Raw genomic sequence first — 15321 nt, 5'->3', positions numbered from 1 at the left:
ACTGACTTGGAGGAGAGAGGTCTGGATGGAAATAGGAGAGGCTATACACATGAAAGCCATAATCAGACAGTCACCCCGGGGCACTATGACAATCCTGAACCACAGGATGTCGGAGGTGTTCAAAAATAAAGTGCTCTCCAAATGTTAGCCTTAGATGTGATTTCTCCCAAGGGTTTAATAAAAGACTACCTTTGAATGTCCATAAGATAGGATAAAGTCATTCACCGAGACAAGAAACTGAAAGTTTTACTCAACCAAACATCAACTTGGAGCAATTATTTTTTCTTTGAATCACATCTGGAAATAAAGGCTTTTACCCCTTATTTTAGAAAAAGATTGTAGATATCAGTATTTGAATTTATTAGGAACACTGTCCCTTTTAGTACGATTCTGTCCTTTCAGCAAAATCTTTATATAAAGAAAAATATCTGTAAAGTACACAAATACATTGAGCAGATCTACTTCTAAATGTAAATGAAAAATCATGATCTAAAAAGAAAGTGAATTAAAAGATCAATGTAGCGTAGATGCTTCCATGTTCCAAACAGCTCCACCTTTAAGTAAAGCACAACAGGTAGCTCGTTTACTGTGAGGCTTACGGGTCTGAGTCGTGGCCCCTGACGAATGGTGGGCAGCAGGCACTCATCCGCACCAAGTGATAACGTCATTGTATGACAGTAGACTGCAGTACCACACTCTGAGAAGCAAAATGGTGGCATCTCTAGCATGAGAGATAGTATGTTTGTCACAGAAGTCAGCTATTACCATGTACCTAACTAACATCTCACCCTCTAAACCCACACACACAATTTATTGGATTTTCATCGAAGGTACAAATTTTAAATGGAAGCAAAAAGAAGAAAATATTGTAGGAGTTACCATAACACATGACTAAACTATTCTCCATCATTATTTTCAAATCCAAGTGCCTACCTTTCAATTTTTAATTCTCTTGACAACTAGTTTAAATCAATTTACTAGTCCATCTATTTACCTATTTTAAACATTTTACAATGGTTGAAAAAATAAAAATCAATAAACAAACACAATGCTGGTCCCATAGTTTTAAAGGAAACAATCTCTTACCAAGGAGAGGCGACTTTCTCCAGTATCCATCTCTTACTTCAATGTAGTCATACCAGCACAAACTACTCTTGTAGAGGTCCATGGTGGTAAAGTTTAAAACAATCTGCCAAACAACATGACACAAGGCAAAAATGATTCCAAATGCACATGGCATTTGGTGTCTTGAAGCAAAGAATCCAGGACTATTGTGAATATAGATTCACTGATTTTCATTCCATATTAGTATGACCCAATATGTTTTCTCAGTGAAAACACTTCAAGACAACGTTTTCTCATCCCCATATACTTATAACAACACACTATTAATATTTGAACAAATAAACATTTCAGCCATTAGCCTAAAGTTAATGTGAATGATTGTGAAATAAACAGAAATCTTTATTCAATAGGTTTATTTTTAATTGTGCTAAGTTAAACATAAACTGTGAAAACTCTGATTTTACTAAGAATGCCTCATTTTAACAGTTGTTCCCCAGAGGTTACCAGTTACACACTCACACTTATTCTAAAAATAACCGCCATATGTTGTATTCCAAAAATTTGGTGTACACGGAAATCTTTTCAACACAGCCCTACAAAGAATCTCTCCTCTGCAATGACAGACATATGACGCTATGCTTCTCCTGGAAGAGATATTCAAACCATTTCCACGGAGTTCACTCTGACTCCCAGGACACCCAAGAGGAAGGAGTAGAATTGTTTCTGTGAATTTCCTAAACTTTAAATCTTTATGGAAGAAGGTAGCCTCGTCCTTCCTGAAGGAACTCAATGTATAACCAACTTTAGACTATATATTCCAAGAGCCTTCAAATTGGAAAATCTTTAATGATCCTCCTGGACTTTGCTTTGGAATTCTGCTGTGTGTCTTTTTTCTTTAAAATAATGCAGTGAAAATTCTAGGAAAAACAACTTTGCTAATTATAGGCTCTACTTTCAAAAATGAACTCTTTTGCGATTTCTAATATTTTAATGTAGACCTGGTGGCATCGTGGTTACACATTGGGCTGCTAACTGCAAGGTCAGCAATTTAAAACCAACAGCTGCTCCTTGGGGAGAAGAAGAGGCTCTCTACTCCTGAAGCCAACAGAGCCAGTCCTTCTCTGTCCTATGCGTCCTCTGTCATGAGGAGGCCAAGTCAACTCAATGGCAGAGAGGTGTGTTTGGTTCGGTTTTCTTTTCTTTTTTGGTGCCTTATTTTTACAAAAGCAGTGTGAAAAACTAGCATAAGCAAACACTTAGCGTAAGCAAACACTTATGTTGAAAATGTTTTTATATAAAAAACTCATTCCAATTCTTTCTTTTAGATATCAAAGATGTTTAAGATTCATAGTGAAACTGTTCAAAATTTTTGAAACTAAAAGTGTTCAGTTTATTGCTGAAATTTTGCAGAGTATTTTTTTTTATTAGGAGGTCATTTTATTGGGGGCTCTTATAACAATCCATACATCAACTGCATCAAGCATATTTGCACATATGTTGCCATCATTTTCTAAACTTTTACTTTCTATTGAGCCCTTAGCATCAGCTCCCTTTTCCTCTCCCTCCCCTCACCCTGGTGACCCCTTAATAAATTATAAATTATTCTTATATCCGTATCTCACACTGACCGCTGTCTCCCTTTCCCCATGGTTTCTGTTGTTCTTCCCCCGGAAGGCTGAGGGGGGTGACTATGTGCTGATCATTGTGCAAAAAGCTGAATGTAACAACTTTTTCAAGGTATGATCAAATATTTAAAATATAAATAATAATTAATCCTAAACCTATGTATCCAGTTTACACAAATAATATCTGTACTTTTAAAGAGAAATATTTGACTAAAAATAGGCAATAATTATGGTAAACCAATTATTAGCTTTTCCCAGAAGGAAGATACAATCTAACTTACAAATATTTCTTATGGCATATTTCGCATCAAGGAATTATGGCTATCATTGATGAATTTAACAGCAAATTTGTTTTTGTGTATAGAGATTGTGCTTTTTATTATAGAAGTCGAAACTAAGAATGTGTCTAAGTATAAGAAAGTCACTTATATCTCGTAAAGACATTACTATTTCACTATTCAACTATTTTAGTTTCCTTAAATATGAATTTCCTTAATTATAAAGAGAGAAAACTACCAAAGGTGAGAAAATAGAAACTATTTTTTTCAACATAATGCATGAGGAAAAAACAATGTGGTTGAGAGGGAACAGATCATTAATATTCGATGTATTGTAAGGCACACACACACACACACACTCATAGAGTTGGAAGAGGAAGAACATCAAGCAGAACAGTCCCCTATCTTGTTTTTAATCTTCTATTTTGAAAGCAAACATCATGGAGTAACAAGACAGCTGAATTTAACATAAAACAGGCTTTTAAAGGCATAAAATATAATAAATATAGGTTCCTAAAATCAAATCTTAGTGCACTGATAATAAAAATTAATTTCTTGCCTATGACTAAATTTTTGTATATAATCCATAGTGCACTATAATTACATAAATGTTTTATTTCTGATAGATACTAAATATATTAATTTAAAATTAAAAGGAAAATATGGGTTGACAGAAATTCTAAAATTGCTTGTAATTAGTTGGAAGCCTTACATGCTATACAACAAAATTAAATTGATACAATTGTTGCTGAGTTTCCTTTGTAATAGATTGCAGCATATGAATGCTTAAGAAAAGTAGAACAAAAAATAAAAGGACTGAATGAATAATTACGAGTCTCCAGAGATCAATACAGAGTACAATATTTTTATTTTATTTTTACCAGTTTGCTTGAAATAATTTATTCATGGGTTTTTATATACAGAGGATGTTTATAAACACACTTAAGGAAATACTTATGACCCAAACAAATCCCACAATGTTTTAAAAGGCCATTTAGAATAACATTTGTACTCTCTTGTTTTGAGAATGAAAAAGATATATACCTATATGCCTCATCATTAGAATGATAGTTTTAAATACTTCTCAATATTAGTAGAATCCAAAGCATTAAGCAATGAAGTATATTGCTAAGCTACCAGTCAGCTGCTTGGACAAGCCTTATAAGAACTGCGGTAGATCACAGTTTGCTTCTGAAAACTATAACTCCTGGATTATGACTATTTCTGGCCCACGCCCTGCGCTGCTGCAAGTAAAACTGTATGGCCGCAAAGCCAATAATCTTTACTTGCTATTCTTTGCACAAAACCTTTTGTCCGCTACTGGGTTGTGGGTTTTGGAAGTAGCTAACCAAGCCTTTCTTCTGAAGGCATTTTAATCTGGAAACTTACAATCTGCTAAAGTCTATAACAGTTTATAATCTGCTTCTGACAGGTGGGTAGTGGCTAAGCATGAAGTGCACTGGTTGGGAATCAAAGCCAGGTCTTCTACGTGAAAGGTGCAAATTCTACCACAGAACAACCAGTGCTGAATATTCTTGAGACAAGGTCATTTCCTCCCAGTAAAATCCAGTGAAAGGAAACCTTGCCATGTCATGAGTGCTTTCATATCACCTCAGGATAATTTTCTAAACTTGATCCTCAAAGACTCTTTGGTCATATGCAACTGACTGCTGCATGTCCAAAGTTCCTGTCTCAACGCTGTCTCACTCATTCTGAACCGCTTGCTATTGTACTGGGCAAGTCCTCCACTTTCAGCTTCCATTTCTTTAATTACAGCGTTCATACTTCGGCATGAGAATCTACTTCCCTTCTCTCTGGTCTTTGATATTATTTACATCTCTCAGAATTCATGTCAAACGCTACCTTCTCTTTAATCCTTCCTGCATCTCCCAGTGAGATCTGTAATCTTCTACCTTTGCACATTCGTGAAAAATGGTATTTTGCTTTCTTAAGTTACTCTTCATAGCATACTATGAATGCTATGTTTTTGCTCTAAGCTTATAAAATTATTGACAACAAAGCTTCCTTCCATATACCAGGAGATATATCAAATTTAATGAAATCATATACTTAACTGTGTAATAATTTCCAGAGTGACTTTTCTAATATGCATTATATAAATGAGTATTAAACATAAATTTTTCCAAAGAATAAAGGATAGATTTAAATTGGTTATGTAGAAAACAAAATATTAAACTCATTCAAATGAGGAATACCCTGTCCTTGTTCAAAAGGCAATCATACGAAGGGATGGCAGGATCAATATTCTCTGCTTCTACCAGATCAATAGAACTACATTCTCAGTTGCACCTTCTGGATTGTTACCAGAAAAATATGTGTAACATCTGTGAATTGATAGCCCTATTTTTTTAAAAATATTTTTTTCTCACATAAAATAGTATTTGCTTATTGTAGAAAAGGAGCCCTAGTAGTTCAGTGAGGTATGCACAGAGCAGCAAAGAGAAGGGCAGTGGTTCAAACCCACCAGCCACTCCACAGGAAAGAGATGAGGCTGTCCACACCAGGAAAGAGTTAAAGTTTTGGAAACCCAAAGGGGCAGTTCTATTCTGTTCTATTCCCTATGAATCAAAATAGACACAATGGCAGTGTGTAGAAAATGTTCTAGTGCTATTCATAAAATGTTCAGTGGCTATACCCTCAGAAATGGACAACTTTTCCTTCTCAAAGTTCATGAAAGTATTAGTCAAGAAATCAAAGGTATTTCATTGAGCAAATCTGCTGCATGAGACGTCTTGAAAGTGTTATAGAGCAAAGCTGTCACTTTGAAGACTAAGGTGCACCCGACTTAATCAGTAGTGTTTTCGATCAGCGAATGTGTATGTGAAAGCTATTCAATGAATAATGAAGACCACAGAAGAATTAATGCCTTTGAATTATGGTGTTGGTAAAGAATATTGAAAGAATCATGGACTGCCAGAACAAAGAAATCTGTCTCTAAGGCAGTATAGCCAGAACGCTTCCTAGAAGTGAGGTTGGCAACACTTTTTCTCGTGTACTTGGAACATGTATCAGCAGCGATCAATTCTTAGAGAAAGACACCATGCTTGGTTTACTAAGCATGTTTACTAAGTGAAGGATTACAAAAAAAAGGAGACCCACCACGGGATGGATTGACACGGTAGCTATAACTATGGGTTCAAATGTAACAATTGTGAGGATGGGTCAGGACTGGAGTGTGATTTATTCCATTGTAAATAAAGTCGTTATGGCTTAGAATGGACTACACAAAACCACTGTGCAAAACAATGAAAAGGGAAATAAACACTTCTAACACAACCAGTAAGCAATAAACATTATTGTGATAAATATTTTTCATGACTTAGATTTGAACCTTTACCCATGAGGTCTATTTTCAGTTGGATCTACTGAATTTTTGAGAAGGAATACATATGTAGCAAATGTAGAAAAAAATTATAATTGGCACTATGATTGGAAAGCTACATGATGTTAGGCAGACTATGCAATCTTTTCTAAAGTCCAATTCAATTTTTATATGTGAACTAGAGATGATTATTGTATCTACACTCAGTGTTGAGCAAACTAGAAAAGTTTAGCAGTGTATGAACTTCATAAGTATTTTTTCTATTTATCGAATTATAAAAAATAGTGCTCCACTTTTAATTAACTTTGTTTTTTATTAAATATATATTTTATGTCTAGTAAATACATCATTAATGAATTCTTTTCTTTTTCTATAAAAAAGAGTACATTATTTTATTTTACTTCAGATATTCCATAAGAATTGATTACAGTATCAAAAAAACTCACTACCATGAAGTCAACACTGACCCATAACAACTCTGTGGGACCAAAAAGAATGGCCTCTTTGTGTTTCCAAGGCTGTGAATCTTTACAGGAACAGAAAGCCTGACCTTCTTGTACAGAGTAGCTGGTGGGTTCAAAATGCTGACCTTATTGCTAGCAGAGCAATACCTAGCCCATTGGGCCACAAAGGCCACTTTGATCTCTTTAATCCAAAGTAGATATTAAAGTCTTGTGCAACATCAATATCATAATTTTTAATATTTATTTTTTATCATTTTATTGGGGGCTCTTTCAGCTCTTAAGACAATCCATACATAAATAGTTTTAATAACATTTGTGCATATGTTGCCATCATTTTCATAAGGTGACAGATTTTCTAATATCAGACTGCTTGTTTATACTAAAATAACTCATAATTACTATTTTAGAAACTACACAGCTTGTTTTGATTTGATTTATATGGATCCATCTGCTTGTATATACAATGAAAGCTGTTTTATCATTCTATAGCTTTATTATACAGGTGCAATGATCAGATTTATATTAATTTTAAAAAATAAATGAGGAAGCTGAATATTTTTACAATGCATTCACATATATTTTATTAATTGAGAAGTATTTGAATTTTTAGAATTTAGAAAATTGTGAAATCATCCATAAATAGCATAATTTTATTAGTAATTATTTGTCAAATCATATGATTTTTAACTTCTTAAATGTTTAATGCTCATTGAATCAATTTTAATAAATTTTATTTTTCAAATTCTAATTAAGAATTATTTCAAATGAAAGCACTTCTGTAAACTTTGATGTTTAAAAAAAAGTACTTCTGCAAACTTTTATGTTCAAAAATGTTGATTATTTAATGTCAACTACATCCAATCAACTATTTCCATGATTTGAGTTAAAACAAAACAAGACAGAAATAAACACATTTTCAACAGACAAAACATTGACAAACTATAAGCTGAACTAAAATTAGCCCAATTAGAAGACTGACATATAAGAAATGTTGAATGCAAAAATGCAAAAGTAAATATTTAAGTAAAGTAAAATAAACATTCATTTCAAAAACAAACAAAAAGAGTATTTATGTGAGAAAAGCAGGATTTACCACAAATACTACAAAGTAATAGCATATGAGAATAAGGTACTTAAAGCTGAGTGAAATAAATCCTTCAAAAAATGACAAATGTAAAAAAAAAATGACAAATGTTATATGACCTCACTTCCATAAAAAGTAAAGAATTGATATGCACACCGAGGTCAGAGTTCTCTGATGGTCACCAGGCATCAGCAGGAGAGGAAGAGATAATTACTTTCTATGAAAGTCACATTTGTGCCTTTTGGTGATGGAGTATGGGAGAAGTCAGCACAACTTGATACGAAGATGTACAAAAGAAGAGACCACTTCTTTAAGTACTATAATATATACAATTCTACAACAATCATGAAAACAGTAAAAAATGTGTGTGGTTACATAGACAATTATAGATAAATATATGTACATCGGAAGGCATATGTATATGTATAAATATATGTATAAAGGGACTTATAACAATGGTGTATCTGTAGGCATGTATGTATGTGTGTGTGTATGTTCAGCAGGTACATCTACACATATCATATCATAAAGGGCATAGTTAACAGAGGCTTACTAGATATATCCAAACCAAAGTTGAAAGAATTATACTGGATCCCAAGGTTTGGGACAGTAGGTGCAGGGGACAACTTTGTCAACTGGTAGAACAAAGACGTTCTACATTCTCGTTTGGGGAGCCCTGTACAGAGGCATGAAAGTTTGTGAGCAGCATTGGTGCAGCGAATTACTTCATTTGGCTCTTGCAGTCCTAGTCTTTGTAACTTCCACTGAAGTACTGGTTGTGACCTCACAAATGACATGTTTTTCCTCTTTTTATTACGGGGGGTCTGGGTATGAGAAAGCACAGGAAGATGTTGATAGGATTTTATGCTTCAGTTGTGAGTAATCGCTAACAGGGTTCATTGTCCACATAGACATTTGAGACTCTAACATGTTGGTTGGTCAATTTTGCCATTGGGCTAAGTAGAAAACAAACCATCTCAGAAGTAGGAGAGGAGGGTCGTACTATTATCAAGAAAGAAATCCGGAATGGAGCAAGTCGTTTCATCGCCAAGATCCCTGTGCATTAAAGTCCTGAATGTAGGAAACTAAAAGCTGTGACACGAAGAGGAGCAGTGGGGGTCAGCAGCAGAGTCAAAGCATGACCCAGCTCAGCTTGCCAGCACAGGCATGAGGAAAGATGAGAGCCATTTAGGCAGGGGCTCACATTGGCTGCTAACCTCAAGCTCAGCGGTTTGAAATCACCAGCTGTTCTTAGACAGAAAGTTGAGCATTCCACTCCTGTAAAGTGAAACCCACAGAGACAGTTCCACCCTATGCGTCACTATGAGTCTGAATTGACTGAATGGAAGGGACTCTGAGAATGTGTTTTTTAATCAAGAAAATTAGGCTTATGTGAAGTTCTCTTTGGGTAACATGGGGAATGCAACATTAGCAGAGCAGGACAGAGACAAGGCGAAGTGGTCAGTCACTGCAGGGGTAAGGCTTCTTTGAAAGAAGAACTATATGCTGAATATTTCTGAGCCTGAATTGTAATCTGTTAGCTTCCCTAGTAAAACCTGTGCACTCTGTGGGGCCATTGCCAGGAAGGTTGAGCCCAGCAGTGACACAGAGAGTACTGTGGAGGGACAGCATTTTCAAAACTGGTAAGCCAGTTGTAAGGTGGGAATATGTCTGACCTCTGCCTCGTGCACATCAGCCTTGGAGTTAGATTATCCTTGTCTCTTATGAAGCAAAAGGAGGTCCAACATTGCCGTCATGCCCCTTTTACAGCGGCCATCTATGATACAATTGTTTATGTCTATTTTTATGAAGCAAAAGAGAAAGCAGGACATAAAAGGGTCAAAGAGGATGACCCATGGGACATAACCCACATGGCCTCTGAACCGTGGCCTCTTTTACCCTGATGCTAGACTACCCAGAGGAGTCCTGGTGGTGAAGTATATTCTACCTTGGCCTGCCAACTTCAAGGTCAGCAGTTCAAACTCACCAGCAGCTACTGAGGAAAAAAATAAATTTTCTACCCAGTGAAGGTTAAATCTGAAAAAGGAAGTTCTACCATTTCTAGTGCGGTTGGTACGAGTCAGAATTGACTTGATGACAGTGAATTTGGTTTGGTATTAGAGATGACCCAGAGACTACCAACAGTCACCCTAATCAGGGTAATAATGGAAGGTGCTGGAGAGAACGGGAAGGAGAGAACGGTACGCTGAAACTCAAAGCCCTAGAACTGACAACAGCTGCTCAACTGAGAGAGGCTAACCCCGATGTCACAGCAAGATGAGGGGGGAATTGAAGCTATTTCTTCTGGTCACCTTGCAGGCAAATAGTGCATAGCTGATAAAAGAAAAAATGTGTTCTCTTTGAAAAAATAAGTATAAGACATTAAATGGGAAGCATTTACTGTAAAGCAATAATAAGAAGGGAAGAAGGAGAGAAAAATCTGGTTCATGAAAACAGAATAAAAAGTGGAACCGACCATGCCAACTCACTGTAAAAATCCTAGCGACAGGCACAATACAATCTGCATAAAAAGTTGCTAAAGGGGAATCTAACTCGCTCTGTAATTGTCACCTAACCACAAAACAAGATCACTGTCTTAAATGCTGCTGGGTAAAAGAAACACATGCAATTGCTATGTGACGAACTAGCTACATATTAAAGTGCTCAGTATATATTGTATACTACATATTAAAGTGCTATATATTAAAATAGTGACTTTCATATGTAATAGCTACTTATGCTACACGATTTTTCATTCAAAAGGTTTTCGTTATGACTGTTACAACAGCCAGACCCTTCATACCCACAATGACATCCAAGCATTAGGTCTATCAAACCTCTGAAACAGCCATCACATGCTCCCCAGAGATAATCACAGGATGGAATTCAATAATTAAAGGCATAAAACAAAATAACATCATATTTTAATGTAAATGACACACACTTTGTTTTTGCTCATGAGTCACTTCCTCATCACTGGTGGTAGTTTTTAAAATGCATATGATTTTTTGTTTTTATTATCTTTTTCTACATGTGAAAAAAAATGGTGGGGGGGTCTAGTACCATTTATGAAAACTGTCTTGCAGGAAAAAATGCAGTCAGCAAACATGCAGAAGATACATGTGGTTTGTGTTAATATGAGAACATAAATATTAATATTAATACAATCTTGGGATTAAAATACCAATGTTTAACATTCAAGAAAGAATGTAGAAATTTACAGTCCTTAATAATTTGAATTCTATAATAGAAGAGCAAATATGGTCAAGAATTGGATGTCTCACTTTCCAGCCCTTATGTGTTTTATTATATTTTCTTTCCTGAATATGCTAAGGATTTTACCATAATGTGATCATAATGAACAACCTTGCTTTTTAACCTATCTAAAAAAATAGAGAATTTCACATGTAAAAAGTTATTTGGTCTATTTTTTACTATCCCTTTTCTCAGAATCAAGAATCATTCTTTTATTCCCATTTACATTCTTAATGTTCTTAAATAATAAACATGTTTATTCTTTGATAGGCAACTAATCTCTTAGTATGGTAAATGATATTGATTAATTTTCTAATATAAACTAGTCTTGCATTCTTAGACTAAAAACCATTTCTTAATATGTTATAGAGATGTGTGTATTGCTTATACACATACAACTTCCTTTCTAAGTTTTCTGAGCTTTTAAGTCTTTTATTTGAAGATTGAATCATATTTTAAAATAAAGGAAACTGTATGTAAGATATGAGTGAAGCTTTGCACTTAAATTTGATGCCAATGGAAGTCTGGATGTTATAACCTACCTGCTCCCCTGGGGTCACAGAGACTCTCCAGATGCAGTGTGTATAGGAAGGGTAGCCATTGGGAAATCCTGGCGAGGAAAGATTGCCATTGGATTCTTGTAGAGTTTCTCCACATGCTAAAATGGGGGTGGGGAGCAAAAAAGATATATATGTAAGTTCAAAAGTACTCATATTTCTTGAAATATTTTGAGTAAGTTATGACGAATAGTCACTTTAAATCTTTATGGGAACAGAGAGACCTTCATTTTTCTCCCTTGGAGCAGCTAGTGGGTTTGAATCATCAACCTGGTGATTTGTAGCCCAGTGCTTAATCAGCAGTGTTACCAGGGCTCAAAAGATATAATAAATAAAGGCTTTGGTTTTCTGATTTTTTTGTTTGTTTTAGACAAGAATATATATTTAGATTGAATTGAGGATTTTTTCTTTTTCATTTAAAGTAAATTTATGTTTTCTGTTTAATATCAACATCCTCAATGGCATCATTATGGTGAAATAAAAAGCAAGATAGTGAGACAAATAAGTTAGAGCATTGGATGGTGCAGGTAATTAAGCTTCCAAAAGGCCTCAATCTTGAAAACATCATAGTTGTACATGGACCGACCAGCTGACTCTCATCAGGAGTCAAAATTTGTTTGATTTGAATCTGGAATTCAAAAAAGGCTGTTCCTCATGGAAATCATTCCTATTAGTTCCCAAAGAACCTCGGGTTAACTAAGAGGTCACTGTTAATGGAACTCTGGTGGCACCGGGGTGCTACTGCACGGCCATTACTAGCTCTGTGGGAGAAAGGCCAGTCTGTTAAAATCTTGGAAACCCAATATAGGCTCACGCTCACTGAGAATCAACATGATGGCAGTGGGTTAGATTTTTTTAATTCTTCTAAAATGCTTTTATTGGGGGCCCTTACATCTCTTATCACCATCCACACATTCATCCAGTGTGTCACGCACATTTGTAGATATGTTGCCACCACCATTTTCAAAGTGCTTTCTTTCTACTCAGGCCTTTAATAGCAGCTTCTCATTTCCCCCCTCCCTTCCTCACCCTCCCTCCCTCATAAACATTTGATTAGTTATAGATTATTATTTTCATATCTTACATCATCCTCTGTCACCTTTCACCCACTTTTCTGTTGTTCGTCCCCCTGCGAGGGGGTTATATATTGATCCTTGTGTTCAATTCCCTCTTTCTCCCCCCACCTTCCCCTTATCCTCCTGGTATCTCTATTCTCATTGTTGGCGCTGAGGGGTTTATCTACCCTGGATTCCCTGTGTTGGGGTCTTATCAGTATCAGTGTGTATGTTCTGGTCTAATTTGATTTGTAAGATAGAATTGAGGTCATGATAGTGGGTGGGGTGGGGAGAGCATTAAAGAACTAAAGGAAAGTTGTATGACTCATTGGTGCAGGTTCAGGTCAATGATAACTAGCCGATATGAATCTGGGACTGCATGAAACATTCCATTAATACATTTAATGTGAATTGAGACCAAATTGTGTCATATTATGCAGTTAAAATCTACAATGAGTAGTTTTAAAAAGTCATACCATAATGTATAATGAATTTTGTTCTCGAAATAAGTACCCTTCCCTGCACCGAAATGAATAAATAAAGCATCATGAAAGAGTCAAGTTTTTAAACAAGATGTACAAATTTATTGATTTTCTATTAGTCATACATAGACATTGCTAAAAATATTATTTCCCCCCTACCCCAGAGGATGGTGGAAATTGTTAATGTACTGACTTTGCTCTAGGTTCAGCTGAGACAGGAGGTCAGAACAATTCTAAAATAGTTTTCTTGTTGTTTCTGCAAAATATGCTAAGAATCAAAGCTGATTGCAGTATCCTTAACTCAAGAAGGAGTCCTTCAGTAATCTTAATAACCTTTACTCAAGAACAACTACCTTTGAAGGAGACAACAATGAGATTTAACTATTACAGAGCTACCAATAGGTAAACTCTTATCTCATCAAATTCAAAATAAATTATACATGGTTCTGCATACTTGAGGTAAAGGAAGAGAGATAGGTGATGACTTTGAAAACAAAATAGCTATATAAAAATCTGGTATAATGTATTTATTTAGTAGTGTAGGTAATATATTTGCACAACAAAATTAATTTAAGATATGATTGAATAATATTTATTCTGATGATGTGCACACAAAAGACAATTTGTAACAAAAATGCTCAATGTCAAAATATATCATTTGGCACTGTTCTATGAATCATCAAAGGAATTTGATAATTATAACATCTATAAGAAGACTTAGAAAAACTAATATTTGTTAAAATTTTATTAATACATGAGTAAGAGTCTAAGCATTAGGGAGCTGTCTGTTTCAGTGAAATATAATTCATAGTAGTTTAAAAATAATTTTGATAACGATTAAAATTGTTACCATGCAATAGAGAATGCTTTTACTAAAATTCCTAAAATGAAATAAAATATTTAAATATATTTAATTTACTAATTCATACACATACATTTTATTTCTTAAAGGTCCTCCAAACTAAACATAAAACAGAATATAGCATGTAATCCTAAAATTAAATAAATCCATAACATAGTAATTGCCTATAATGTAAAAACTGCAGATACCTAAATAATAATGTGGTGATAATTGATTGGAAAATTTCCTCAATCAATTATAATAGTTCCAGGGTAACTGGCCTCCACTCTTCAAGATGTGTCATCACTACTCCTGATCAGTTGCCTTTTCTGCTCAGATATTTCAAACTAAATTACAAACTCAAAGAGTGAGTGGAAAAGCAGAAGGGATATAAAACCAAACCAAACCAAAACCACACTGCCATAGAATCTATTCCCACTCGAAGAAAACCTATGTAGGATTTCTGAGACTCTAAATCTTTAAGGGAGCAAGCAGTCTCATCTTGCTCCTGTGGAGCTGCTGGTGGGCTAGAAATACAAAACTTGCAGTTAGCAGTAAAATGCTCACTCACAACACTAAGAGGGCTCCTTGGCAAAGGGAAGGTAGCAGAACTACAAACAACAGATCTAAATGCACTGTTGATGTGTGAACTTGACAAGTATGTGAAATAAGAAGAAACATGCTTGAGACTTGTATGGCTACTTCTCAATTATGTCACCAAAGCCACCCTTGAATATTTCAATCTCAGCGTTCACTTCTTCCAAATGACTACTTTATAAATATGTAGTTCATATAATACAGGGTTACAGTGATAATATTATGCATGAGAGGGTTTTCTTTAAATTATTTACTGGTGTTTCTGTGTCTTTTAATTTTTATTTTACTTTATTAGCGAGTTAGTTTATTGTGCCAACCTGGCGGATAAACACATGTGGGGTTAATTGAAGGGAGGAGTAATAAATGGCTTGGTGAGCCTCCCCTTTCAAGTTCTGGGGTCTGTTGCTTTCTTGTCAACCAGGGTGCAGCTGCTTTAGCCAGTTCCCTGCTTCAGCTTGCAAGGCTGACTTCTTGTAAGACATCCCCAAGGAGAAGCTACAGGGACCTGCCCCGATGCAATCGTGGGTGCTGGAGCAGCCATGTGGAGACCCCTGCCAGTGCTGACATTCTTACACATTCACTGACTCAGCTTTCCTCCTACAGTCAGCATCATTGTGTCTGCTTTGTGAGATGGAGGAGGACTTTGTGTATTGGTGATGGACATATGGGCTAATG

At 35.4% G+C, this 15321-nt stretch overlaps 1 protein-coding gene across 1 annotated transcript in view; it reads right to left on the bottom strand.

The window, feature by feature from the left end:
• Positions 1 to 15321, bottom strand: part of TLL1 (tolloid like 1) — a 285131-nt gene that overhangs the window by 65158 nt on the left and 204652 nt on the right. Inside the window, exons 9-10 of the mRNA XM_075564238.1 lie at positions 11657 to 11772; positions 1087 to 1189 (exon numbers count right to left, since the gene is read on the bottom strand). Of these exons, the coding sequence (XP_075420353.1) occupies positions 1087 to 1189; positions 11657 to 11772 (219 nt within the window). The remainder of the gene's footprint in view (positions 1 to 1086; positions 1190 to 11656; positions 11773 to 15321) is intronic.

Source organism: Tenrec ecaudatus, chromosome 12 (assembly GCF_050624435.1).
Source record: "Tenrec ecaudatus isolate mTenEca1 chromosome 12, mTenEca1.hap1, whole genome shotgun sequence".
In the NCBI taxonomy this organism is placed as follows: domain Eukaryota; kingdom Metazoa; phylum Chordata; class Mammalia; order Afrosoricida; family Tenrecidae; genus Tenrec; species Tenrec ecaudatus.
The sequence above is the reverse complement of the archived record's forward strand: the minus strand, read 5'-3'. Positions and strand labels throughout refer to the sequence as shown.